The sequence below is a fragment of the Malaclemys terrapin genome, chromosome 5 (genome assembly GCF_027887155.1).
Source record: "Malaclemys terrapin pileata isolate rMalTer1 chromosome 5, rMalTer1.hap1, whole genome shotgun sequence".
In the NCBI taxonomy this organism is placed as follows: Eukaryota; Metazoa; Chordata; order Testudines; family Emydidae; genus Malaclemys; species Malaclemys terrapin.
The window spans coordinates 70,620,413-70,645,946 of NC_071509.1; the positions used below are offsets into that span (position 1 = coordinate 70,620,413).

General features: G+C 40.0%; 1 protein-coding gene across 1 annotated transcript in view; it reads right to left on the reverse strand.

Annotated features, from left to right (window-relative positions):
* GALNTL6 (polypeptide N-acetylgalactosaminyltransferase like 6) overlaps positions 1-25,534 on the reverse strand; it is a 911,072-nt gene that overhangs the window by 44,587 nt on the left and 840,951 nt on the right. The window contains exons 12-13 of the mRNA XM_054028868.1: positions 21,956-22,063; positions 2,067-2,288 (exon numbers count right to left, since the gene is read on the reverse strand). Of these exons, the coding sequence (XP_053884843.1) occupies positions 2,067-2,288; positions 21,956-22,063 (330 nt within the window). The remainder of the gene's footprint in view (positions 1-2,066; positions 2,289-21,955; positions 22,064-25,534) is intronic.

Here is a 25,534-nt window from a genome sequence, read left to right on the forward strand (position 1 = left end):
GAGGAGTTATTGATCTTTGGTCTTTCCTGACTTCTTCTGTTAATTTTCTATTGCCTCTGGGTATAACCAGTTCACATGAAGTTTATGAAACAAAATGAGAAAAAACAAAAATGAGGGAATTCACTGTGTCAGGAGTTTGCATATATCAAGGCACTGGCACCATGAAGTAGTTTGAGGTACTGTAGCTGGGGGCTAAAATAAGAGTGCAAAGGCCCAAGGGACTGTAATCCGAAAGGTTATTTTTAAAGTCCTGCTACAAGATGTAAAAAAATTGGTTTAGTTTAAAATGTTCTCAAGAGAAAGGGACCAAAAACTGTCTGGATCTCCCCTCCGGAGACTATCCTGGCATAACAGGCATCCTCACAAAAAATCTTTGTTCCAATTTAAACACCTTCATTCCTTCAATTCATGTGTAAAATCTTATAATCTGAGAGCCCCAAGAAGTCCTCTAGCAAAACCAGGGAAGACCAGAATTGACATTACTGATACTTCTAAAGTTATTAAAAAAGACAGAAAAATATGTTAAAAAGTCAACCCTTCTTTACAAATCATAATTAAAAAGAAAAATATCTTTTGCAGCTCTCCTTTAAGATGGAAGATGTAAAAGGCCAGTGCAATTTTTCCAAAAAGACACACAAATTATATGCCTTTTCTACAGCCTATGTGTATTTATTTATTTCTAATACAACCTGTCACCACAAGGTGTGCATTATTAGGCTATTGATATAAAAGGAATAAATCTGAAGGCAGAATGCATCTGAGAAGTGCACCAGCAACCTGCTGACACATACCCCAGCATGACATGATAATATTAGAGTATGACTCCTTATTTCCTTCTTGTTTAAATTCCAGCTGTGATACCACTAACCAAAGCCAACTTGCAATCAGATCACAGATTGAGGCAAGATGGAGCAATTTTTTTAGGAAAAGAACCCCACTCATTTTTGCATATTTATATTTGCATGTGCAAATCTGACCAGACAACACACTATAGGTACCTAACTAATAGCTAATTTATGCATACAATTTGTAATTACACATATAAAAATGTGCACTGACCTCAAGCCTCCCTTGCTAAAAATCAGATTCTCAAAGCCATCCTGTAATATGCTGTAATGACTATCTGTTCCTTCTGAATCTCATGTCCTTGTTGCGCATGCACATCATGGTGCACAGAAGATTATAAGGGATTATACCAGGAACAGCCATAGACATCACCAGACATGTCAGTTTCTTATTTTAGTGGCTGTTTCATAGATCATTCCAATCACTACAAGCTCCCTTAATGACACCACTAGTAATAGGGGCTAAATCTCATTTCATAAGGGCTTTGTTATAATGTAAAAAGTTTCAGTAACTTTATATGAAATTCAGTGTTATACCAAATTGCTTTGCAATCAAGATGGAACATGCTGTTAAATTTGGTCTAGCTTAGGGTTACCATACGTCCGGATTTTCCCGGACATGTCTGGCTTTTTGGGCTCCAAATCCCGGTCTGGGGGGAAAGCCCAAAAAGCCGGACATGTCCGGGAAAATCGGGACATGCCGGGCTGGCCGTGCGGGTGCTCGGGGGCCGGGCCGGCGGCTTGGGGGCCGGGACAGGGGAGAGGGGCCGGGCCGGGGGCTCCGGGGCCGGGCCGGCGGTGTGGTGCCGGGCCGGGGGCTCCGGCAGGGCCGGGCCGGGGGCCGGGCCGGCGGTGCCAGGCCGGGCCGGCGGTGCCGGGCCGGGGGTTCGGGCCGGCGGTGCCAGGCCGGGCCGGGCCGGGGGTTCGGGCCGGCGGTGCCAGGCCGGGCCGGGCGTTCGGGCCGGCGGTGCCAGGCCGGGCCGGGGGACGGGCTGGCGGTGCCGGGGGCCGGGCTGGGGACCGGCGGTGCGGTGCCGGGGGTGCTCCCTTACCTGCTTCAGGCTTCCTGTGAATCAAATGTTCGCGGGAAGCAGGGGAGGGGGCAGAGACTTTGGGGGAAGGGGCGGAGTTGGGGCGGGGCTAGGGGCGGGGCCCCGTGGAGTGTCCTCCTTTGGGAGGCACAAAATATGGTAACCCTAGTCTAGCTTGGGTATTCCTTACCTCCCCCCAGGCAGCAGGTGGGGGCTCCACAGGAGGGTAATATTTAGGGACATCCCATGCCACTGCAGCCATGAACCACTTGAAGTCCTTGCACTTAAGGTGCTTGCGTAGCTCCTTCTGGGCTGAGATATCTCCTGTTGAGAGATGCCTGTACTCAGGCCGCCGCTGGTAAACATACTCTGCAAACTCATCCATCCATGTCTCCGCCACACGCTTCAGGTTCTGTGAAGCAGAAAGGAGAGAGTCATTAACCTGTCCATGCTTTGACTAGATGATATAATTGACACTGGAAGTAAAATAACCAACCCTGACTTGTAATCTTATCATGTTTTGGATGGTAGTGTATTAAATAAATGGTAAACCTCTTTGGAATTAAACACTGTTAGGAACATGATTTAATTAGATGGATGGCTTCATGCAGTTTGTTTTTTTTAGTACTTCAGTGCAATTGCTGAATGGGGATTTAATTAACCAGATACAGTAAAAATTCAGCTAATTATTTCAACTAGAATCTCACTGTGAAGCTCCCATTTATTTTACTTGATTGCTAATGTTGTTTTTCCATAGTTTTGATGCAGCTGAATTTTGAAATTGGAGTTTTGCTTTGTATAGTAAAATATTATACACAATCCAATTTTTCAACAATGCATTTCCTTCAGGGCCCCAAAATATCCCCAACCTTTCAGAGTGACATATCTGCAAAGACAGGCTTAGTAACAAGTGTGTAGGCTCTCTAGATACACACAACTAACTGGGCATTATTAATATATTCAGAAGGTAGGATGAATTCTGAATACACAACATTACATAAACTACTAATGCCTGTAACTAGTAATGCTGCATAGAAAGATGAGCTTAGGATAGTCAACAGAGCAATGAAGCCACTTCCTTTTCCTAGCACGGGTGTTTGCTCAAGTAGCTTGGAGGGGGTTGAAGACTGCTATTAGTAAATATCTCCAGTGACTGGAGATGGGATACCAGCTGGGGAGGGCTCTGAATTACTACAGAGAATTATTTCCTAGGTGTCTGGCTGGTGAGTCTCATCTACACGTTCAGGGTCTATTTGGGATTGGAAGAATTTTTCTCCCAGGTCAGATTGGCAGAGTCCCTGGGGTTTTTCATCTTCCTCTGCAGCATGAGAGACGGATTACTTGCGGGTTTAAACTAGAGTAAATGGTGGATTCTCTGTAACTTGAAGTCTTTGAACCACGATTTGAGGACTTCAGTAACTCAGCCAGAGGTTATGGGCCTATTACAGGAATGGGTGGGTGAGATTCATTGGCCTGCCATGTGCAGGAGGTCAGACTAGATGATCAGGAGGGTCCCTTCTGGCCTTAAAGTCTCTGAGTAAGTTGCTTCCCATAAAACAGGGGTCTCAAACTCAATTTACCTTAGGGACATGGCCAGTCCTCAAATCTTCCCAGTGGGCCAATAATGTCACTGAAGATGGTGTTCAGAAAAGAAAATGTTTATATTGTATTTTTTATTTCAAATTTCTTGGAAATAATAAAACTGTCATACAACTTTATACAGTCTTCACCTTCCAGAGAGTTTTTAGTGTTTGCCAGACACCTGGCAATGCTTCAGTTCTGTCAGTTTGTTGATGTTTGGCCTCAGTGACTGAGCAGTTGAATCCTTCAGGATTGCAGCAAGGTGTGCATCAGATAGTTGTGTTTGGTATTTTGACTTGTTTATATTCATTGTGGAAAAAAGTGAGGCTGCCTCCGTGGCCGACTCTGCATGGCAACTAATGATGGTATCTCTGTCCCTCTCCCCCAGCCAATGGGAGCTGCAGGGGGCGGCGCCTGCAGCAGATAGATCTGGCAGCATGGCTGCATGCATCTCTCCTCAGTGGGGAGGTTCTTGGGCTGCAGATGATCCGCGGGCCGGGACTTTGAGACCCCTGCTGTAAAAGAGTTCTGTCACAACAAAAGCCTTCCAAGTTTAGGCTGCATTACCTTTTCTGGATAGTTTCCACAGAGCTGGTGAGAGGATGATGTGGCCCCTCTGGACCTACATGGACTCCAACCACTCCCTGGTTCCAAGCCTGCTACTCCCCTCCTCTTGTTGTGCATGGATCACAATTGTGAAATATGGTGCTGCCTAGGCAATTCACTAGGGCTAGAATGCCACTGCCTATGCAACTGACTCCCTCATCTGTGTGGGGCAAGGGAGATTTGCATGTGAATGAGGCTCAATCCAGATTTTAATCTTGACTGTCAAAAAGCAGGACATTCAGAGTAGAGGCTGACCCCTTCAATGTACAGAGACCCTGCAGTATGCATGGGTTTGTGAGAGATCTTTAAATGCTACTTTAAATATTTTGCATTTTTTTTCATAAAACCCTCTGATCATGTTGGTGCATGACACCACCTGCTCCAGTACATTTAGATAGCCCAGGGATTAAGTATGTACTATTACAGTTTGTTCTGTCAGGGTCTAAAAGAAATACTATACAGACTTGCTGTCTAACTTCGCATCCTAAAATGCATAATAAAAGCCATGGACAAAGACTGGTAAGTTGAGGGCCAAACCACTGAAATGTTGAACACTTTCTGTGAGACGCTGAGTGCCCTAAATACACTCCATGGGTGTGGGTCTTTTGCCTATTGAGCACCTTATTTTCCATCCTGTTCTTTCTGCAATTTAAACTTTGCTTTTCTGTGATTCCATGTTGAGCAGTAGTCTTCATTCAGCTATTCCCTATGATGCCCAGGTCTTTTCCTTTGTTAGTTAGTTTAGAACCCAGTAAACAGTATGAGTAGTTCAAAATATTCCTTCCAGTGTGCATTAACTTGCATTTGTCAGCATTCATCATGTTGCCTATTCATCTGTCTTTGTTACATACCTCTTAAGTTTCTCTCAGTTTTCTTTAATCTTGACTAACTGGAATAATTTTATCTTCTGCAATTTTCATACCTTTGCCTCCTTTTTCATATAATTAATAATGTTAAACACCAGCCCTAGCATGAAACCTTGTGGTAACCTGGTGCTAATCTCCCATGATGAAAGCTGACCATTTATTCCTAATTTTTGCTTTGTGTTTTAGCCAGTTTCTCAGCCTATGACTACGCAATTTTTTTAAAACAACTTTGAGTGACAGACTTTGACAAAGACTTTTGTGAAAGTCCAAATAAAATACGTTACCTGATTCTCCTTTATCAATTGTTTTGACAGATTCAGAAAGAGGTCTTCTAAATTAAGGAGGCAACAGATAATTGATACAACCAAACCCCACAGAGTTCATATTCTCTATTCAGCATTGGGTATGATCTCAGTACATTCATCCCCCTTACATGCTAATGTGCATCTTCACAGATGCCCCTTTTTCCAGAAGTTTCTCTAATTGTTTTTCATTATCTTTTCCTGTCAAGTTAAAATCTGCACTTCCACAGCTGTCCAACACAAAACAAAACCACCATACACACATCACATTGGGTGACATTCTGACACTAAAGGAATCTTATAGCCTTGCTTGTAAAAACAAGATCCTCAAACCGTGTAATGTTCGGTTTATAGAATGCTAGAGCTGCAAAATGCTGATATGTTCTGTAATAAGACAGAGGACAATATACATCTGAAAATCAGCAACAGAAGGTAATGTATCCTTTCAGAATGGTCTCTGCATATTTGTGAGCCTGATTCCTATTCTGATTTGCTTTCAAGATTCATTTGAAAACCACTCTCCTGAATTTTATTAATTTAGTTTGCTTCAAGCTTCTGCACAAACCTAGATATCTCAGAACTAATAAGGCTTATCTGAATACAAAGACAGCGAGATACAGCACAAATGAAGTACACTCGGCTGGTGCTGTAAGATAAGTTACTGTGTGCTTTGTCTCTGTGAAGCAAACACATTAAAACCTGAAGAATGGGGCATGTGCAATTAAGGCAGTTTAAGAAATCACAACACTGAAGTCCCTGTTCTGAATGACTTATGCCCCACACAAGGTTGACTTTTGTTGCTATTTCATTGGAAACAAAGCAACACAATTCTCCTGGGTAATTTACATTAAATTAGCTTTCAGTGGTAAGGGAATGGAGTGTTGCCATGACAAAAGGAAATATACATCTGATATAAGAATGACAGCTACAAAGGCAATATGACTCTCTTTGAGATAACATTGTGACATGGAAATCTCCCAGCCATGTGAGAATACTATTTGCCCTTGCCTGTGTGGACAGAGCCAAACTAGGTTTTAACCACATTAATCAGAAGAGGCAAAACCATGAGTACTAGTCTAACCTTTACAGTAGCACATCATCCCCTCATGTATTCTGTTTATCCCACATGTTTTAATGGAAAACTATTTCAGATGTTTTACAGTTTTAAAAGTAGTAGGATACTATTTTTTAAAAATTATTCCATTCGATCATTGACTTAGTACCATGAGTCCTACTGTACAGGACACCAAGCAAGAGGAAACTGGTAAATAACTGTAGCAGTGGCTTTCCTCTTCAGTAGCAAATGTAGCTACTACCTCGGTTTCCCCCTTCCTTTGTAGAGTAGTCTAGATTTCTGACTTAACTAAATATACTCCAGCCCTTCTGAAGCAACAAATGTCCAACAAAATAAAATTCCAAAAGAAGTCCTTTAAACCTCCACTACTTGGTGCAGGGGCTCACAAATGGTCCTTCACCAAGACAAATCACCACCCTTCCATGCACGGACTGCCAATCAACCTTTACTATTTGGCTTTTTCACAGTCTTTTGGTGGAAAACCACAAGCAGTGAATTTCTTAAGAGGATCACCTAATCTTTTAAGGTCTTTCTCTACCCTCCCACCGAGCCTCTGGCTTTCTAGCCCACAACACCAACCTTTCCTCAGGGTACTTTACCCAACTCTGATTTTTATAAGACTCTTTTCCAGCTCTTTCCACCCGGCACCTTGTCTGGACAGACCCAACAGCTTGCCCTATTACCTTCCATTCTCTCTCTGAAATGGCAAAATCATATATCTCTGTCATTCTTCCCAGTATGCATTGCTTCCCAACCTATCGTTGCCCTGCTATAACAATAAACCCCAGAATACCTTGATTTTGGACTGAACCTGAAACAGGGCCAGAGCTTGATCTTGAACACCACTTAAATGGCCAGACACACCAATACATTTTAGAAATCTCTAAAAGTGCCTAAAGTAGCCTTTCCTTACATAATAATGTCCAACATTGAGATGCTCAAAATACTGACTTGGCCCAAACTTTGTAGGAGTGTGCAGTGGGACATTGGGACTCTTTAGCTGAACAAGCAGGATGGCAAGCTCATCATACTCATGAAATCATAGAATCATAGAATCATAGAATATCAGAGTTGGAAGGGACCTCAAGAGGTCATCTAGTCCAACCCCCTGCTCAAAGCAGGACCAATTCCCAGCTAAATCATCCCAGCCAGGGCTTTGTCAAGCCGGGCCTTAAAAACCTCCAAGGAAGGAGACTCCACCACCTCCCTAGGTAACGCATTCCAGTGTTTCACCACCCTCCTAGTGAAATAGTTTTTCCTGATATCCAACCTGGACCTCCCCCACCGCAACTTGAGACCATTGCTCCTTGTTCTGTCATCTGCCACCACTGAGAACAGCCGAGCTCCATCCTCTTTGGAACTCCCCTTCAGGTAGTTGAAGGCTGCTATCAAATCCCCCCTCATTCTTCTCTTCTGGAGACTAAACAATCCCAGTTCCCTCAGCCTCTCCTCATAAGTCATGTGCTCCAGACCCCTAATCATTTTTGTTGCCCTCCGCTGGACTCTTTCCAATTTTTCCACATCCTTCTTGTAGTGTGGGGCCCAAAACTGGACACAGTATTCCAGATGAATATCTGTAGTAGAAATCTTTCTACTGCTCATCAGAACCCCCAAAGAGCCTATCTATTAGCTATTCATATCACCAACATATCTGAGGACATAACAGGAATTTTAACATTCCTTCTGACATTCCTTGTTTGGTACTTAATAACTTTTAATATATAGTTACACCCTCTCATATGTAACCAATAGACAATTTTTGCACCAACTCAAAGGTTTTCAGATATCTGTTTTAAAGATATAGCACATAGAAAATAGATGTTAATGCTTTCTTATTACATTTTAGTTATAACCTGGCTTATCCAAGAGATTTCAAATTATATTAACTGAGGGGAGAGATCTTTTAGTGGGGAAGAGGCAACACTGGGCTTACAACTGAAAGTAGAATGCAACCTTAGCCATGGACCAGTTGTTACGTCACAATATTTAAACCATTTCCATTTAAAATACACAAAATCTCACAAAATACTGACTAGCTAGCTACAAAGCTTCAAACTAAAGAGGGTCTAGACTTTTTAGAGTAAGTGTAAGGAACTTTATTCCCTAGACTGAGTTCTCAGTAGGAAGCTCTTTCTGAAGTAGTTAATTACAATGTTCAAATAATACCAACCAGCTTCCTCATAGTTTGACTGCTCTGAAGGAGGTTTGTTGAATCAAGTCATCTTGAGCTCGTTATCTCTACACATGCTGACAATACAGGCTTAATAATTACCACACCCCTTTTTGTTTAAAGGAGTAAAGTCCAGTGCTGAAAAACACATTCAAGAAGCAATCAATCTTAATACGTTGACTTGAATGCAGTAATGTATGTTTGCTCTTATGAAGACTAGAATAAGCTCCCACCATATATTAAAAAAGTAACACAAACAGTTTATGTGTAAATGTTTATTAGGGTCTTATTCAAGCAAAAATGCACGAGCTTTGGAAAATGGTAGATTCTGGTTCTGTGGTTGACTAATATATTGGAAGTAAATTGGTCACGTGGCAGCTCTAAAAAACAAAAACAAAAACAAAAACAAAAAAAAAAACAACCCAAAGCTTTTCTGCAGCGAAGAGCTTTTTACAGCAGCCCAGCAGGAGGAGAACATACATCAATCAGCACCCCACTTTCAGTGCTTCTCTGGACTTTCTGACCCTTTGCTTATCTCACCTACAATGTTAGGCAAGCAGGAAATAATCCAACTCTAGACCGAAGTAACCCACGAGCATGGCTGCTGGTGGGAAACCATGAGACTTGGTTAAATCAACCTTTAAAAAAAAAAAAAAAAAAAAGAGAGAGAGAAAGATAGAGAGAGGAGTTAATGGTGGGAGGACTGGCTGGAAAAGGGGAGGGCAATAGGTGTTTTCTCCTCCAATGTGTTGTAGGGCTGGATTACTTGGGAATCATTCCCAGCCAAATGCATCCATTAAAAATGGGGGTTTTAGGAAGTTACAATTTTAAGATAGGCTCTTTTTATTACAACATTAGCATTGTTTCATGTACCATATGCTGGGTATTAACATGAGAAGACTCCATGGTTCTAAAACTAAATTCGATATTTTATTAAGAGAACTATCCTAGCTAATTGCATACAAACTGACCACCTGGTACCTTCTTCCCTCCTGCAACCTGTGTTTCTCCCTCCATGTTCCATGCAGGTTTCTACAAGCACTGATCTGGGGTTCAGGGTTTTTGCTGACAGGGACAAAATTTGCTTGTTCTATACCAAATTAAACACTCATTTACTATTTGTTAGACACACAAAAATGTTAAAGTATTTAAAACAAAAAATAAATTCACATAAATCATTACATCTCCCTTAGTTCCTCTCTCTCTATTTATAGAGTCTTTTAAATGGAAACTCTGTGTGACAGTCTCTCAAATGGCATCAAATATCTTTGTCAAGAAGAAGTGGTGGCATGGTAGATCTCGGGTCCTCAATTTCTATTTTACTGTGTGATCCTGTCTCCTACCATACAGACCTAGGGGAGAGGGAGTAAAGAATAGCAAAAGAAAGGAAAACAAAGCTTTTGTTTCTGGCTTGTAGGTCAGCTACTGGAAAAACACAGATACAGCACACAGCATTATTTTCAGCATGCCAAACCGATCACAGCAAAGTGTTTCTAGGTTAGATTTGACCTGGCTGGTTAAGCCAGATTCAATAAAGAAAGCAAATATAGAAAGATTAAAAAAAAGACATAGGAGAAATAAAATGAGGTTGGGAATTGACACGTCAGGTAAGGAAGCGACAAGAATCTTAGGTTTACATCTCAGGGCACAGCCACAAAGATAATAATGTCATCTGGGTCTCTCTCCTTGTCATGTCTGGTCAGAACAACTTTCTGGATAAGGATGAAGAAAGCTCAGTGGTGTCATGGTACATGCATATGTGCTTGTGTGTGATGGAGACAGTTGTGATCATAAAGCTGACTGATGTCTCCAAAAGTGTTGGCAATCTCACTCCAATGAAATTGAGCAATCAAAACAAAGTATCCAGTTGTCCCAGGTATGAACCTCATCTTGTTTTAATTACACTTTACTTTGTTGCTACAACTCTGACCTCACTAGGAGCCTTGAAAACCCTTAATCACCAGTTCTTTTAATTTATGCAAACTCACTTCAAATTGTTCTGTGACTCTGTTCTATGCTTTTTTTAAACAATATTTTTACATATCGTGTTTGTTAAGTTAAAATTACTTTCCCCGTTTCACTTTCTTTGGACAATTCAGGACTTCAACACAAGGTAGAGTTCAACACAGCCGCAGAGAGAGATAAATGTGCACTTTCTTACTCAATTGCTATTCTTGGTGGAATCTTTGGGACATTTTCAGTTTCTGTTTTTTTTTCTTTTGTGGCTGACAGATTGCTCTCTCCCACCAAATGCCCTATACCTCTTCATTAAACATGTTCAGGGGAGTCCTGTGTGACATTACAATTATGGTGATTCAGGCAACTCAGCTGGGCAAAAGCAGAGACTTTATTCTTGGGAATGGAATGACTGCTTAACAGCTGGGGGCTGCATAGCACAACAGGCTGGTAAAGATTCCAGGGAAACAAAGTTTAAATGGATCTGTCCCTAACAGGAATATTATAGTTTCCTGTTTTAGAGACAGGGATGGCATGCCAGATTGGAATGACAATATTTATGAGCAAGACAAAGAACCCTCATGGCGCATGAAACTACATGGTTCTATCCTATGGATTTTTTTTCAATTGACTTTTTAGACAGTTGTTAAATTATCATAAAAATACTATTTCTGCTCCCAATTTCTCCAGCTGTTATTAGGCAGAAAATGTTTTTTTTCCCCCTGGCTGTAAAGCAGTACAATGCTTTTATTATTTGTGCCATTTCACCTTTGTAACCCATTTTTTCTCCTTTGTGCCTACCTCATTCTCTGCACATACATCAGCCTTGATCCCCAATCCATGCACTTTGGGTTTGTCAATATTAAACTATTGTATCATATTTGAGTCCTGTAACCAGTTCCTGTTGCTCTATTGGCAATCTGAACATTTTCCAGGAAGCTAGCAGTCACAAGCAGGACCTCTTAAGCTGATTGCGTATCTTACTTATTACAATAGGCTTTTCTCTCATTGGCTATTTATCCTAGACTCTAGTTTTAGATTATTGTGTCAACAGTGTCAATCACTACAGTACACAGGCACTCCTTCACTCAGGGATTCTCTGCAGCTCTGAAATCAGTGCCTTGGAATAGAGTTGGAAGCCACAGTGCAGAATGAGAGATGCCGTATTTCAGATGGGAAATAAAACAGAGGACCTGACTGTTACATTCATTAAAAATCTCATGGCACTTTTTGCAAGAAAACAGATATTAATCCCTCTTCCATCCTAAATACCGTAGTAGTGCTGCTGCTGCAAAGTAGATGCCGTGTTTCTCTCCGGAAATGTTTGCATTTCACTCAGATAGAATTAGTGATAGATATTATTTGCATTACTGGAAGAGTAAGGAATTAGAAACTCAAGCTGCTTTCTGTATGCTGGTGAAAGTCACTTTGCCATGTGGCTTTACTGCCACTGCTATTAATAGCCTCTGTTATTTTTATTCACCCTTAGTTGCATGCTGTAATCACATCTTGCAATGAAAATCATGCAAGCACTATGCAGTGCATGCAGAGTTTGGATACAGACTGTTATTTACCCCTTCTACTCCCCATGCCATGAAGCCCTGTGACTCCTTAAAATAGGCAAATATTTTGATGCCCATTTTACAGAAGTGCATAATGAGCCACAATGAGGCTAAATGACTTACCACAGGTCACAGTGTTTGGAGTGGCAGAACTAGGAATAGAATCCAGGAATCCAAACTCCCAATATGTTTCTCTAGCTACTAGACAATGTTTCTTTGATAATCCAACAAATAAATCCCAAAAATCCATCAAATAAATGCTATTGCAAACTAGTTATCCTTCTGGATATAATATATTTATCATTTTTCTTTTTTTCCCCCCAAATGGTTAATAGACCATAAACTACCTGCTTATTCCTTTCCCCCCTTTAAAAACAAAACATTTTTGTTAGATTGAAGAAACAATATAAAAATACTGAGATTTTGATTGTTTTGTTTTTCTTGCATTCAAAAATTATCATGCAGATATTTATTCAAACTTCCTTCTTAAAACAATTGGCTCCTGGGTTGAGACTTTGATTCAGCTACTAATTAATTTTGACTATGGACTTATAAACATGTCTAAATGTTATAAGAGGTGTTATAATGACTGAGAGGGGAACTTAAGAGGGAAAAGTGTATTCTTATGATGTATATAATTGTGTTACTGCAAGAGGATAATGCCCCAAATGACCTGCGCATTCCAAGCTGATGTTTCTGTCATTGATGGTGACTGCTGGGTCACAATTGAAGTCTATTGCTGCTTGCTGTGCTAAAGGACTGAGTGACTGCAAAGCTACCTGTGCTGTCACCTTACACAGGAGCTGCCTCAGTCTCTTTTGTGAAGCCTGCTTTAAAAAAATACAAAAGGAGCCATCTGTCAGTTTGCATTGAGGTCAATGGATAATGTAACTTTACGGACTTGCTTCGTCTAACTCACTGATTCTACTTTGTCCTATAACATGGTTGGAAACTGACAAAAATGTTCAAGTGCTGTTTTCAGCAAACCGCAAACATTGTTCACAGCTAGAAAAAAAAATCATCATGCCTAACGCTCTGTATTTGGGAATCACAGCACAAGATGGTATGCCTACAGTATCTTGGTCTATAGAGCCCTTGAAAGCCACAGAAAAAGGCTGAGCAAGTGGTTCAGCTGGGAATCTGAACCCACCTTAATTCCTGCCTCTTGAACTGAACCCAAACTCTTGCAAGTTCCAATTCAGCAACATAGTGTAATGAGGCAAATGACATCATGCTGTGCCTGCTGGGTCAGAGGATCACTGGGCTCTGGGATCTCAACTCCTAGAATGCAGGGTGGAATTCAAGTTAAGGTTAGGATTCACCACATTTTTGGGTTAACATCTAAAGTTGATATTCACTGGGTTTGCCAATCCCTAGTTCAGAAAGACCTACACTAGTCTAATTCTCTGGAGAAGGTGCTAAAAGTCTGATTTAAAATGTTTGCAAATGAAAAAGATTGCTGTAGGCATGTATTGAAATTCTAAGGTCATGGAACGGCGAGTTTTTATTGATAGAACTCTTATGTTGTTTAGGGAATTATGAAGAGAAAAATCTATTAATATGGAGTTTACAAAACCTGTCTAATAAACTGGAATGTACCTATAAGAAATTGCTGATCTTATTTTAAAATCTGTTTTACCAGATAACAGTCTAGGAGCTGATGGCTTAGCTAGAATGCATAAAAATGGAGCAACGGTCCTGAATACCAAAGTAGTTAAAATAATGCAGAATCCAGAACTTCTATTTTGGGGCAGTGTCTTGTACAAGGTTTCAAGACTTCTTTTACTGAAAATTATTTCACATAAAACAATCAGACAAAAATAGTTATTAGTAGCTGTGATTTTGTGCTAAGATAGTAGGGTTTGGAATGAATGATAATCAGTTTGTGCTTCCTTAGGAAGTGGAATCACAGTTAATATCTGTACACCCATTAATCTTGCTCTATGTGCAATTACCAGTAAATTGGGACCTGACTGTGTTTGGCAGGCGGCAGTATCCTGAGGCATCTACAAAAAAGTATTTTTGATTTAGTAGTTCTCTCTTATTTTATTTATCAGAGTCTGCTTTATAAATGTGGCATTTATTTTTCCAGTTTGTTTTGCTCACTTTTTGAAAACATTCAGTGCCACATTGGTAAAATATTTGTTACATGGACGTTTCCTAGTTTATAGACCATGATTCAGCAAAAAAAGTATGTCTAGGCCTTGCAGGGCTTGATTGATAGTGTCAGAATGTGTGAAATGTGATCCTAAGAAAGAAGACAAATGACACCGTGATACATACTAAGGTGTATAGTATGATACACTAGTGATTGTTTACAGTCCTTACTGCCCAGAATGGATGGGATTTTGATAGGCCTGTTGTTGTATAGTAGAGACTGTCATCCTCATGCCAGTTTTTGAAAGAACATAAGAATGGACCTGCTGGATCAGACCAATGGTCCTGCTAGCTCAGTATCTTGTCTTCTGACAGCAGCCAGATGTGTCAGAGCAATTATCAAGTGATTCTTCCCCTGTCATCCAGTCCCAGCTTCTGGTAGTTGGAGGTTTAGAAACACCCAGAGCATGAGGTTGCATTCATGACCAACTTGGCTAATAGCCATTGTTGGACCTATCCTCCATGAATTTATCTAATTATTTTTTTAACCCAATTATAGTTTTGGCCCTTACAACAGCTCCTGGCAATGAGTTTCACAGGTTGATTGTATGTTGTGTGAAGAAGTGCTTGCTTGTGTGTGTTTTAAACCTACTGCCTATTCATTTCATTGGGTGACCACTGGTGTAATATGAAGGCAGGGCTGGCTCTAGGCACCAGCAAACCAAGCATGTGCTTGAGGCGGCACAATTTCAGGTGTAGCACTCCTGACACTTCGACAGCTGCGCTCCCAGAGGTTTTTTTTTTTTTGGGGGGGGGCGGCAAAAAACCTAGAGCTGGCCCTGTATGAAGGGATAAATAATACTTCCTTATTCACTTTCTCCAGACCATCATGATTTTATAGACCTCTATCATATCCCTTTTAGTAATCTCTTTTCTAAAATGAAAAGTCCCAAAAGTTTTTAATCTCTCCTCATATGGAAGCTGTTCCATATCCCTAATAATTTCTGTTGCCCTTCTCTGTATCTTTTCCAATTCTAATATCTTTTTTGAGAGGGGCAACCAGAACTGCATACAGATTTCAAAGTGTGGGTGCACCATGGATTTATAGAGTGGCAATATGATATTTTCAATCTTCTTATCTATCCCTTTCCTAATGGTTCCTAACATTGTTAGCTTTTTTGATTGCCATTGCACACTTAGTAGATGTTTTCAGAGAACTATCCAAGATAATTCCAAAGTCTCTTGCTTGAGTAGTAACAGCCAATTTAGACTCAATCATTTTGTATGTATAGTTGGGATTATGTTTTCCAATGTGCATTACTTTGCACTTATCAACATTGAATTTTATCTGCCATTTTGTTGCCCAGTCACCCAGTTTTGTGAGATCCCTTTGTAACTCTTTGCAGTCAGCTTTGGACTTAACTATCTTGAGTAATTTTGTATTGTCTGCAAACTTTACCACCTTATTGTTTACCCCCTTTTCCAGATCATTTATGAATATGTGGAACAGCGCAGGTCCTAGTACAGATTATTGCAGGACCCCACTATTTACCTTTTTCCATTGTGAAAATTGACAGTTTATTCCTACCCTTTGTTTCCTATCTTTTAACCAGTTACTGATCCACGGGAGGACCCTCCCTCTTATCCCATGACTGCTTACTTTGCTTAACAGCCTTTTGGTGTGGCACCTTGTCAAAGGCTTTGTGAAAGTCCAAGTACATTATATCGACTGCATCATTCTTGTCCACGTGCTTGTTGACCCCCTCAAAGAATTCTAGTAGATTGGTGAGGCATGATTTCAATTACAAAAGCTGTGTTGACTCTTCTCCGACATACTGTGTTCATCTATGTGTCTGATAAGTCTGTTCTTTATTATAGTTTCAACCAGTTTGTCTGGTACTAAAGTTAGGCTTTACTGACCTGTAATTGCCAGGACTGCTTCTGGAACTTTTTTTAAAAATAGGCGTTACATTAGCTACCCTCCAATCATCTGATATAGAGGCTGGTTTTTAAGAGATGGGTTACATACCACAGTTAGTAGTTCTGCAGTTTCATAGCTGATTTCTTTCACAACTCTTGGGTGAACACCATCTGGTCGTGGTGAGTTATTACTGTTTAATTTATCAATTTGTTCCAAAATCTCCTCTACTAACTCCTCAATCTGGGACAGTTCCTGAGATCTGGCACCTAAAAATATATCTAAATTGGTCAGATATCAAGTACTAGCGTGAGATTGTGTGCTGCACCTTGCAGAGGTGAGGTGCACACAGGTATTGTCCCAGAGGAGGAGAGATGACAAAGATGACTTTAAACCACCATTGTGCCCTCAGGATTCTGGGCAGGATTCTTAGATAGACGAGGGAGTTGCGCCAAGTTATGAATAAAGCTGGCTGAAAATTTTTCAATAATTTTTTTTATGAAAATGCCATATTTGTTGAAATCCAAATATTTAGAAAAACATATCAATTTTAACAAACACCCTTAAGGGAAAATATTTTAAAAATTCATTTTGGAAAATATTTGTTTTGGGATGATTCTGCAATTTTATTTCAAATGTTTTGTTAATTTCGATATTATTTTTATATTATTTTGTAACATATCAGTAATAGTAGTACTGCATAGAAAAACACTACTACTACTGATATGTCTTAACTATAGCTTCAGAGATTCCAATGCCAGAAGGGACCATCTAGTTTGATCGCCTGCATAACACTGGCCAAACAACTTCCCCCTTCCCTCAAAAACATTTCCTAGAGAATGTCATTTAAAAAGCACAACAAATCTTGATTTAAAAATGGTCAATGATGGCGAATACACACAATCCTTGGTAAATTGTTCCAATGGTTAATTACACTCACTGACGAAAACTTATGCCTTATTGCCAGTATGCATTTGTCTAGCTTCAACTTTGAGACATTGGATTGCATTATATCTTTCTCTGTTAGACAGAAGAACCCGTTATCACATATTTGTTCTCCACGTAGGTATTTGAAACCTCTAATCAAGTCACCCCTTAATGTTTTCTTTATTAAGCTAAATAGATTGAGATCTTTGAGTCTATCAACATAAGGCATGATTTCTAATCCTTGAATCATTCTTGGGGCTCTTCTCTGAACTCTCGCCAATTTATCAACATCTTTCTTGAATTGTGGACACCAGAATTGCCACAGTATTCCACCAGCCAATTATGGAGGTAAAATAACCTCTCTACTCCTACTCGAGAGTCCCCTGCATATGCATCCCAGGATCACATTAGCAGTTTTGATCAAACGATCACATTGGAAGCTCCCGTTCAGCTGATTACCTGCCGTGACCCCCAAGGCTTTTTCACAGCCACTGCTTCCCAGGATAGAGTTCCCCATTCTTAAGTATGGCCTACATTCTTTGCTCCTACATGTATACATTTACATTTAGCTGTATTAACACACAAGTTGTTTGCTTTTGTCCAATTTACCAAATGATCCTGATCACTTTCAATCAGTGTCATGTCCTCTTCATTATTTACCCACTTCCCTAATTTTTTTTTTGTCATCTACTAACTTTATCAATGATGATTTTTTTGTTGTCTTCCAGGTCATTGATAAAAATGCCCAAAACTGTAGGGCCAAGAACCATTCTCTGTGGACCCCAAGGAAAACACACCTGCTTGATTATGATTCATTATTTACAATTATATTTTGAGACTTATCAGCCAGTTTTTAACCTATACAATGTGTGTCATGTTAATTTTATTTTGTTCTAGTTTTTAATCAAAATATCATGTGGTACCAAGTCAAATGCCTTATAGAATTCTAAGTCTATTATATCAACACTATTACCTTTATCAATCAAACTTGTAATCAAATCAAAAAATGATTTCAAGTTAGTTTGACAGGATCTGTTGATTTGCATTAATTACATTATCTTCCTTTAATTCTTTATTAATCAAGTCCTGTATCAGCCTCTCCATTATCTTGCTTCGGATCAGTGTCAGACTGGCTGGCCTATAATTACCAGATCATTCCATTTACCCTTTTTAAAACTAAGCAAAACATTAGCTTTCTTCCAGTTTTCTGGAACTTCCTCAGTGCTCCAAGACTTATTGAGAAATCAACATTAACGGTCCAGTGAGCTCCTCAGACAGCTCTTTTAAAACTCTTGGAGAACAGCTGATATTTTATTTTTAAAATCATTAGTGGCAACTGCTACTTAATACTGATTGAAACCTCTTATCTTATTTTCTAGAACAGTGTGTCATTTTTGTTTTTTTTAATGAACGGTTTGACAATTTGACATTTTCCAAAACCAATTTTTTTTGGAAATTTGGTTTCATGGGAAATTTAAAAAATTGTTTTCATTTTGATTTGGAAATGAAACAACTTTTGAAACATTGAAGCTTCCCATGAAATGGAAATTCTGAGTTTTGAGCAGCTTTATTTATGGCAGTGCTGCCTATACACCTGCCCAGAAGTCATGTAATAACATGCAACATGGTTCTGACAAGCCCCCTTTTCCCCTCAAGCTCCAGTCTGCATGTCCTCCATGCTGATGCTTGAGAGATGCTTTTGTTGGGAAGCCTATGGCTGTCCTATGCAATACTTGCACTGGGAGGCTTTCACAGCCTAGTGGGTCAAGGCTTTTCACTGCAGCATAGTGGGTCAGGGCTATGCCTGTGTGTACTGTGCCTCCAGCATCTGCCATCCAGGGAAAAACCCATCTAGGCAATAAGTCAATGAGTTCCCCTAGGTTGCCAGTCAGCACCCTAGTTACATCTACTTCTGTGGGAGGGAGATGTGACAAACTGATAATTTCCTACAATACCCTGAATGAACTTTATTGAATAAGTTAAACCTTATTGAATTAGTTTTAACATATTTGGAGTTTGTTGCATTGAAAACATTTTTGTATTTCCATGGAAAAGGTAAATAGGAGAGCTGGGGGAAGGGTGCTGGACGATGACTAGACCAATTCACTCAGGTTATAACATCTCCAGAGAAGCCACTGGTGCACACATACTAGTTCAGACTGGACTCTCCAGAGACTGACAGAGAAAGAAAGGGTTTTTTGATAAATAGTCTTGCTTTAAATTGGGCCAGGGCTTCTTTCTGAGCTAGCAAATGGACAGGACCTCTGGTCCACGGAGGGCCCAAGTCCTTAGGGTAGGATTGGAAAGACTGGGCCTGCTAGAATCCATGGGATTAATTCTACTAAGTTTATTAGAAACTGTGCAGGGTTTTTTAATTGTTTTTAATATGTTTTCTCTGTTATGCTTTTTACCTTAAGAATAAAGTAGGCTTGCATAGCAAGTGCTGCGAGGTAACTTATAACTATTGACAATCACTCTGTTATCACTCTCGGAAGAGAAAGGAAGCAGATATCCTTGGGCAACCTATCAGTGAATGCAGAGAACTGTGCACCCTGGTTAAAAGGTTAAGGGGCACAGGTCTCCATCCAGAAAGGCAATGGCTTGGGAGTGGGGAGCTGGGAGTGGGTGACCTTGCTCAACCACCGTGGGGAAAATACAGATGCAATTGCCATGAACTGTGAGAACGATCTCACATGATCTTGAGCAGTTTTAAATGAAGTGTCTGAAGGAAAAACAAAACACACACAAAAACACCTGCAGCATCCAGATCATCTAGGTGTGTGCCCACTTAGTTAATAACTTCATATGATGAAGTTGATTCAGAATCATAGGGAGACTAGCTCAGTAAGGTGGGGCTTCCTTGTTCATTAAAGGACTACATATGATCTTGATAACCGCTTTAGTTTTGGACTGCCTCTCCAAACCTTTGTTTATCTTTTGGACTTGGATCAGTCAATGGGGATAAACTTATGCCCATGCTGAAGTGCTTTGCTGGATCAGGGGCCGAATGCTCTTCCTTGATTGACAGATTATCTAATTATTTAGATTGATATGAATGCTAAAAAGGGAGTAGGCCTATCCATACGTTCTAGGTGTCCTTGACTCAACTTAACATTACATCCTAAGAGCCGCAGTACTTTTTAGGATAACCTACTACAAGTAAGCCTGGAAGCTTAATGACTCAAATTCCCCTTCAAACAAATGCCTACTGAGAAGTTCCCCTAAATATCAAGCAATGTATTAGGATCCATTAGTCAAACAGAAAGGATGGGATGTTCCCCATTAGGGCGCCAGCTCTTTCCCCACAACATGCTTATCAGTTCTGAATGATGCCAGACAATCATCCTGTGCATGGGCAGGGACTCCATTCTGCATGATATGGAGAACTTTAATGTAATATTTCATAGCTACCTTATTACAAACAGAAAGGCAGAGGAAAGCACTATTTTGCCTAATGAATCCAGATTAGCCACCATGGCTGCAGAGGTTTTGCAGAAGCTAATTAACTGTTGAAATGAGCCATATGATAATATCTCAGATAGAAAGGATGGCATTCCACCGCTACAATTAACGTAGAGTAGAGAGCATTCTAGCCATCCAAATATTCTATTCTGTTTTAGTGCAATAGGGAGGAAGGAAACTCATGTTCAAATCTCCTTTTTTAAGGTGTTTGTCTAACTTCTCGTTGGATTCCAATAGCAAGAGACAATGTGAAAAGGACTTCTGGAAAGTCACCTTCCTGGAAAAACTGAGAGAATGGACAAGACGGAATTATTCTTAGTGGAGGCATAGATTTAACAGCATTTCCTACAGTACGTTCAAAGCATTTACTCTAGATTACAGTGGCTCTGGCTTATTTGTACACTACTTTACCAACTCACTCATGTTCCTTATTGCATCATATATTACAGCTCCCACTTGCTGTGCTTACTGCCAGCACACGTGCTCTTCCAGGGCAGTGCTTTCTCTCACACTTTAACTAGCTGAAAGGCAACTTGACTGTATGCAGTTAGCAAATAAGGTAGAATTCATTTTCTTGTCTCTCTTATTAGGCTTATGGTCTGCTAGGCTGTGGAATCATTATAGTGAGTGTAGTCCTGCAGCACAGAAGTCAAGAGCTTCTCCTCCTCAAAGCAAGAGACATATTTTTGATTCATACATATTTTCACTATTAAGAAAAAATATGATTCATAAGATGTTTCCTATGGTGATGGGCAAACACCAATATTTATGCCATTTTATGTTCTAAAAAGGGAAATAAAAATTAACCATCTAGTAAGATTTAAAATGGAAAAGATTAAGATTAAGGATTAATAAATACTAATATTTTGCCTGGAAGTCACAGCCCTTAGTTTCCTATTTTTGACATTCCTTGAACAAGCTCCTCATTTCTCTCAAGAAACTTATAGTTTTCATAGGTCCATTTCCTCTAGAGAAGGAAAACCTCATGGATATAGAGATGTTTAATCTCTTTGAAAGAGTATTGTGATCTCACGGTTCCCTTCTCTCTCATGGTAAGAAGGTGGTCATATTCCTTAAAGAGGTTACAACCAGTCACTTAAATCACTGCTGATCAATTCTTTTGTTCCAAAGAATATTCCTTTCGCAAGATGTAGGCTGCTGGATTAATTTGCTGACTGATCAAAATCCTGCCAAAAAATCAACCATTCAAATTCCCAGTGACTTGTCAGATTTTGCTTATAAAACCAAGACTGACAATCACAGTGAGTGTGTAAAAGGCAATCCTGTGCGTCAGATAATTCATATATTCTTTTGAATGAATGAGAAAGTAATATGCCTCTGTTCTGAAGCCTCTAACTTTGTTTTTTTACTGAGCACTGTTTTGTTCTTGGAAGCCTTGCCTTTAGAAGGTCGCTGATACAAAAGTAATAGCACATTATATATTCAGTCAGAGAAATTGAGAATGTGTTTGTTTTATTCTAAATAAAGAAATTGACCCACAAGGAGTAAAGGGACTGACAACTTAAAGACGGAAAATTTCAATTAGCAGCTACTCACACGTGCCAGGCTGGTTCCAGATGGAACTTTATAAGGGACATACTTTCTGTAAATGTGTCCAACTCTAGAACATGGAACATCAAACATGCCACCTCCACACATCCAAACCTGAGAAGGAAACAAACAGTGACAACTGAATGCCAGCAGAGAAGATAAAATCCTAAATCATTCTGCACTGATCCCTCTTCGTGACAGTCCTATTTCATTCTGAATGGCTAGGAATGAAAGATGACGGAAAATCCATGTTTTGATATGTTGGGTCTCACTACAAAGAGATCACATTATAAAAGAACAGCACAAACGATAAAGAATAGTAGCTACTGCGTCTACCAACAATGCTTTTTACAACATAAACAAGATTTCTTTATCCAAGAATTTCCAAATTCTTAATATTCTTAATTAAATTTACTAATTACATTCTTAATTCCAATAGGGCCAATTTTCAAAAGTGGTCTCATATTGGCCATATATGGTTAAACGTACAAATCAGGTGATAATTTAGAAGTTAAACTCAGGACCCTTGGCCTACAATCTATAGGATATAATCAGTACAAGGCTTGGTTCTTTACTAGGATGTACTTTTCTAAAGAAAAAATTAAACAGAAATATCAAACTAGATTATCTACCCAAATTCATATATATCCAGAAAGTGGCATGAGTCACTTATGTGTCATCTTTAGTGCAAGCTTCTTATATTGAAAGAAAGTGTGTCAACTGGAATATTAATTTTCAGTGTTTAAGGGCCTGATTTACAAAAGTGCTGAGCAACCACAAGTCCAGTAGAAATTAGCGGAAGCGTAAGTGCACAGCATCTCTGAAAATCAGACCACAGATGCATGTGCTACAGGATGATGAGCGATGAGCAATTTCACTCTTCACAAGGGCTTCAATGTTGCTTGTTTTTAACAGATGTTTCTGTCAGAGAGGAAGACTGTGAATCATGCAATAGTCACAGTGGAAACCAGCCCAGCAACTCTGATAAGATGTGACCTTATGTACTTCGGTGACATGAGAACTGGTGTACTTCAGTTTGTCAGCTAAACAGACCGCTAAGATAGTAGGTTGGCAAAATGGATCAACACACTTGTAGGATAAACATACTGATTTTAAAGAGTGTATTTTGACTTTCTACTAATAAGTCAGTGGGAGCATCAAAGACAACAGTATATAGGATAGCAGAACATATAAATAGATTTTAAAACTAATCACACTCTAAGAGTTCAAAATGCACCTGTAGACCTTGTGCTGGGACTATCACAATCATGCAGTAGTCTGCTGAATATGTCAAGTAGGAAAATCACTTTGCTTTTCACAACCCTGGGAAAACAACTTTCTTAGCTCTCTGAGTCTGCAAATTGTTCTGTAAGCAGAACACCCACTATTCTACACTAGTTCTGTACAGAGCACTTGCAGTCTCAGCTTTTTCAGCTTCCAAACTGTGAGATCATCAGCAAGCAAACCACCCCCATGTGCAGAAAGAGAAAGAGGAAACCATTAGCAAGAAGAAAAACAGAGTCTTTCAGACAGAGAACAGCAGCCACAGAGTAATACTGATTTATTCAGTTCTTGGAGGCTTGAAGAGCAAAAGATTTGTGGGTAAGATTCTTTTGTTATCTAGGTTAGTTAGAAAAAACTGTTTCTATATAGTGCAAAATTTCCATTAACCCTCCCCCCACCCCGCACACACGCACACACGCGCACACACGCACACACACACACTTTCATGGTAGATTATTTTAGGGAAATAGTCAAACTTTTGGAAAAGTTCTAGAGTAGAAGAACTTGACCTTTTAAGAGTTCTCCTATTCCCTAAACACTACTCTGCAGCATCTGCATTCTGTAATCAACTAGGAAAATGTATAAAGACACCTAGCTTCACTGAGAAGTCAAGCATGGTCACTCTCACAGTATGGTCTGTATTGACACTGTGTGGAAGCTGCAACAGTATACTTCATCAACATCTGGAGGGATCTCGCTCTGCAGACAATGAAGAACTCAGTAAGGATGCGTGAAAGATAAGACATAATATAATTAATATCAGAGTAAAAATAAAGACATGAAGCAACATCTCCCAGAATCTTGTCAGAGCTCCCATGTTGCAAGGTTCAGTCTCTGCATATGCATATCCACATGCAAAGGGCCCAGTCTCTGCCATCAGTGTGTTCTATACACATGAGGCAGAGGGCAAAATGTGCTTGTGGTCTAGGGAAAAGTAGAACACAATACATAGACAACAGCAGTGAAATGCTGGCCCTACCAATGTTCATGGGAATTTTGTCATTGATTTTAGTAGAGTCAGGAATTTACCCCAGAGAGGTTATGTTTTCACTGAAAAAACAGTGTGGGATGTGTGGAAACCAGATGCTTAACAACGGGAATATGTAGTGTACACCATCAGAAAAGGTAGCATAGTTAAGACACCTGTTGTTATACCCTTTGACTACTCTATAGATTTCTCCCAGAGAGCAGATTGCAAAAGTGCTCAGAGGAAGTCTAAGTAAAACGTCCCCAGCCCTACAGTGCACACAACCGCATGCATTCAAATTCATACAAGACCAAAAGGTACAACAAATTAGTGCTGGCAGACTAATGAGACAAATAGAGAACCCAGCAATAGTGCATGCTGATCGTCTCAGCATCATGATCACCTTAAGTTAGGACAGTAACAGGAAAAGTGAAGGTCTATGTAGACATGTAGAGCCAAGGTATAGGATAATGGTGATTTTGCTGGGTAGGGTGAACTCTGCAATGGGGAACACAGATTGTGTACAGCAACTGAATAAGGGAATAGTTACCACCACAGTGCTGTCCCTGTATGGTGTTCAGGGGCATCATCTTCTCTACCAGCTTCCAGCTAGCATGTGCCTGATAAATGTGAAGCCCCACCCACTGAAAATAATTACTTTTAGAACAGAGAAGGAGCATTCCCTCTCTAGTCTCACCTCCTATCCTGTAGCCTCCCGGTTGCTATGAAGATGAGGGTTCTCTTTTACTCAGCTGCAGCTCTAGCTCTCTCTCTGCTATTCAACTCCTTTCTCAACTTTCTGGCTACTGAAATGGAAATATTTCCACTACTCTACAACTCCCCTGTTTGTCATGTCTGAATCCATCTCACCAAGCCTTTTTCATCTTCCAGATCTTCTCTACTGCCTGCTGGCTGTTGTGTCTGTTTTTTTCCAGCTACAGCAGAAAATAAAAAAAGTGACCTGATTCTTGTCAGCTTCATGACTGCTCACAAAAGTCTGAAAAAACAATAGTTAAAACTGACAGGTTTTCACTCTGAGGCGGCTCGCCAGTTCACCTTGCTTGCACTGTTCTCCTCCTACAAGCCCTTTCTTAAAACATCTTCATCAAGGCCCTTAAACCCTTGCCTACGCATTCTCAACTCTCCTAACTTACTGAAAAGCAGTGCACAAACACACAAAAATCCATAAAGAAATAATGAAACTAACAACATGTGGTTAACTTCACCACTCCTTCATGTTCCATTATTCTCCTTCCTGACAATCCTTTGGTTGTATGTCATCTTGTCAAACTGTAAGCTCTTTGGAGTAGGGACCGTAGCTGACTGCAAATAAC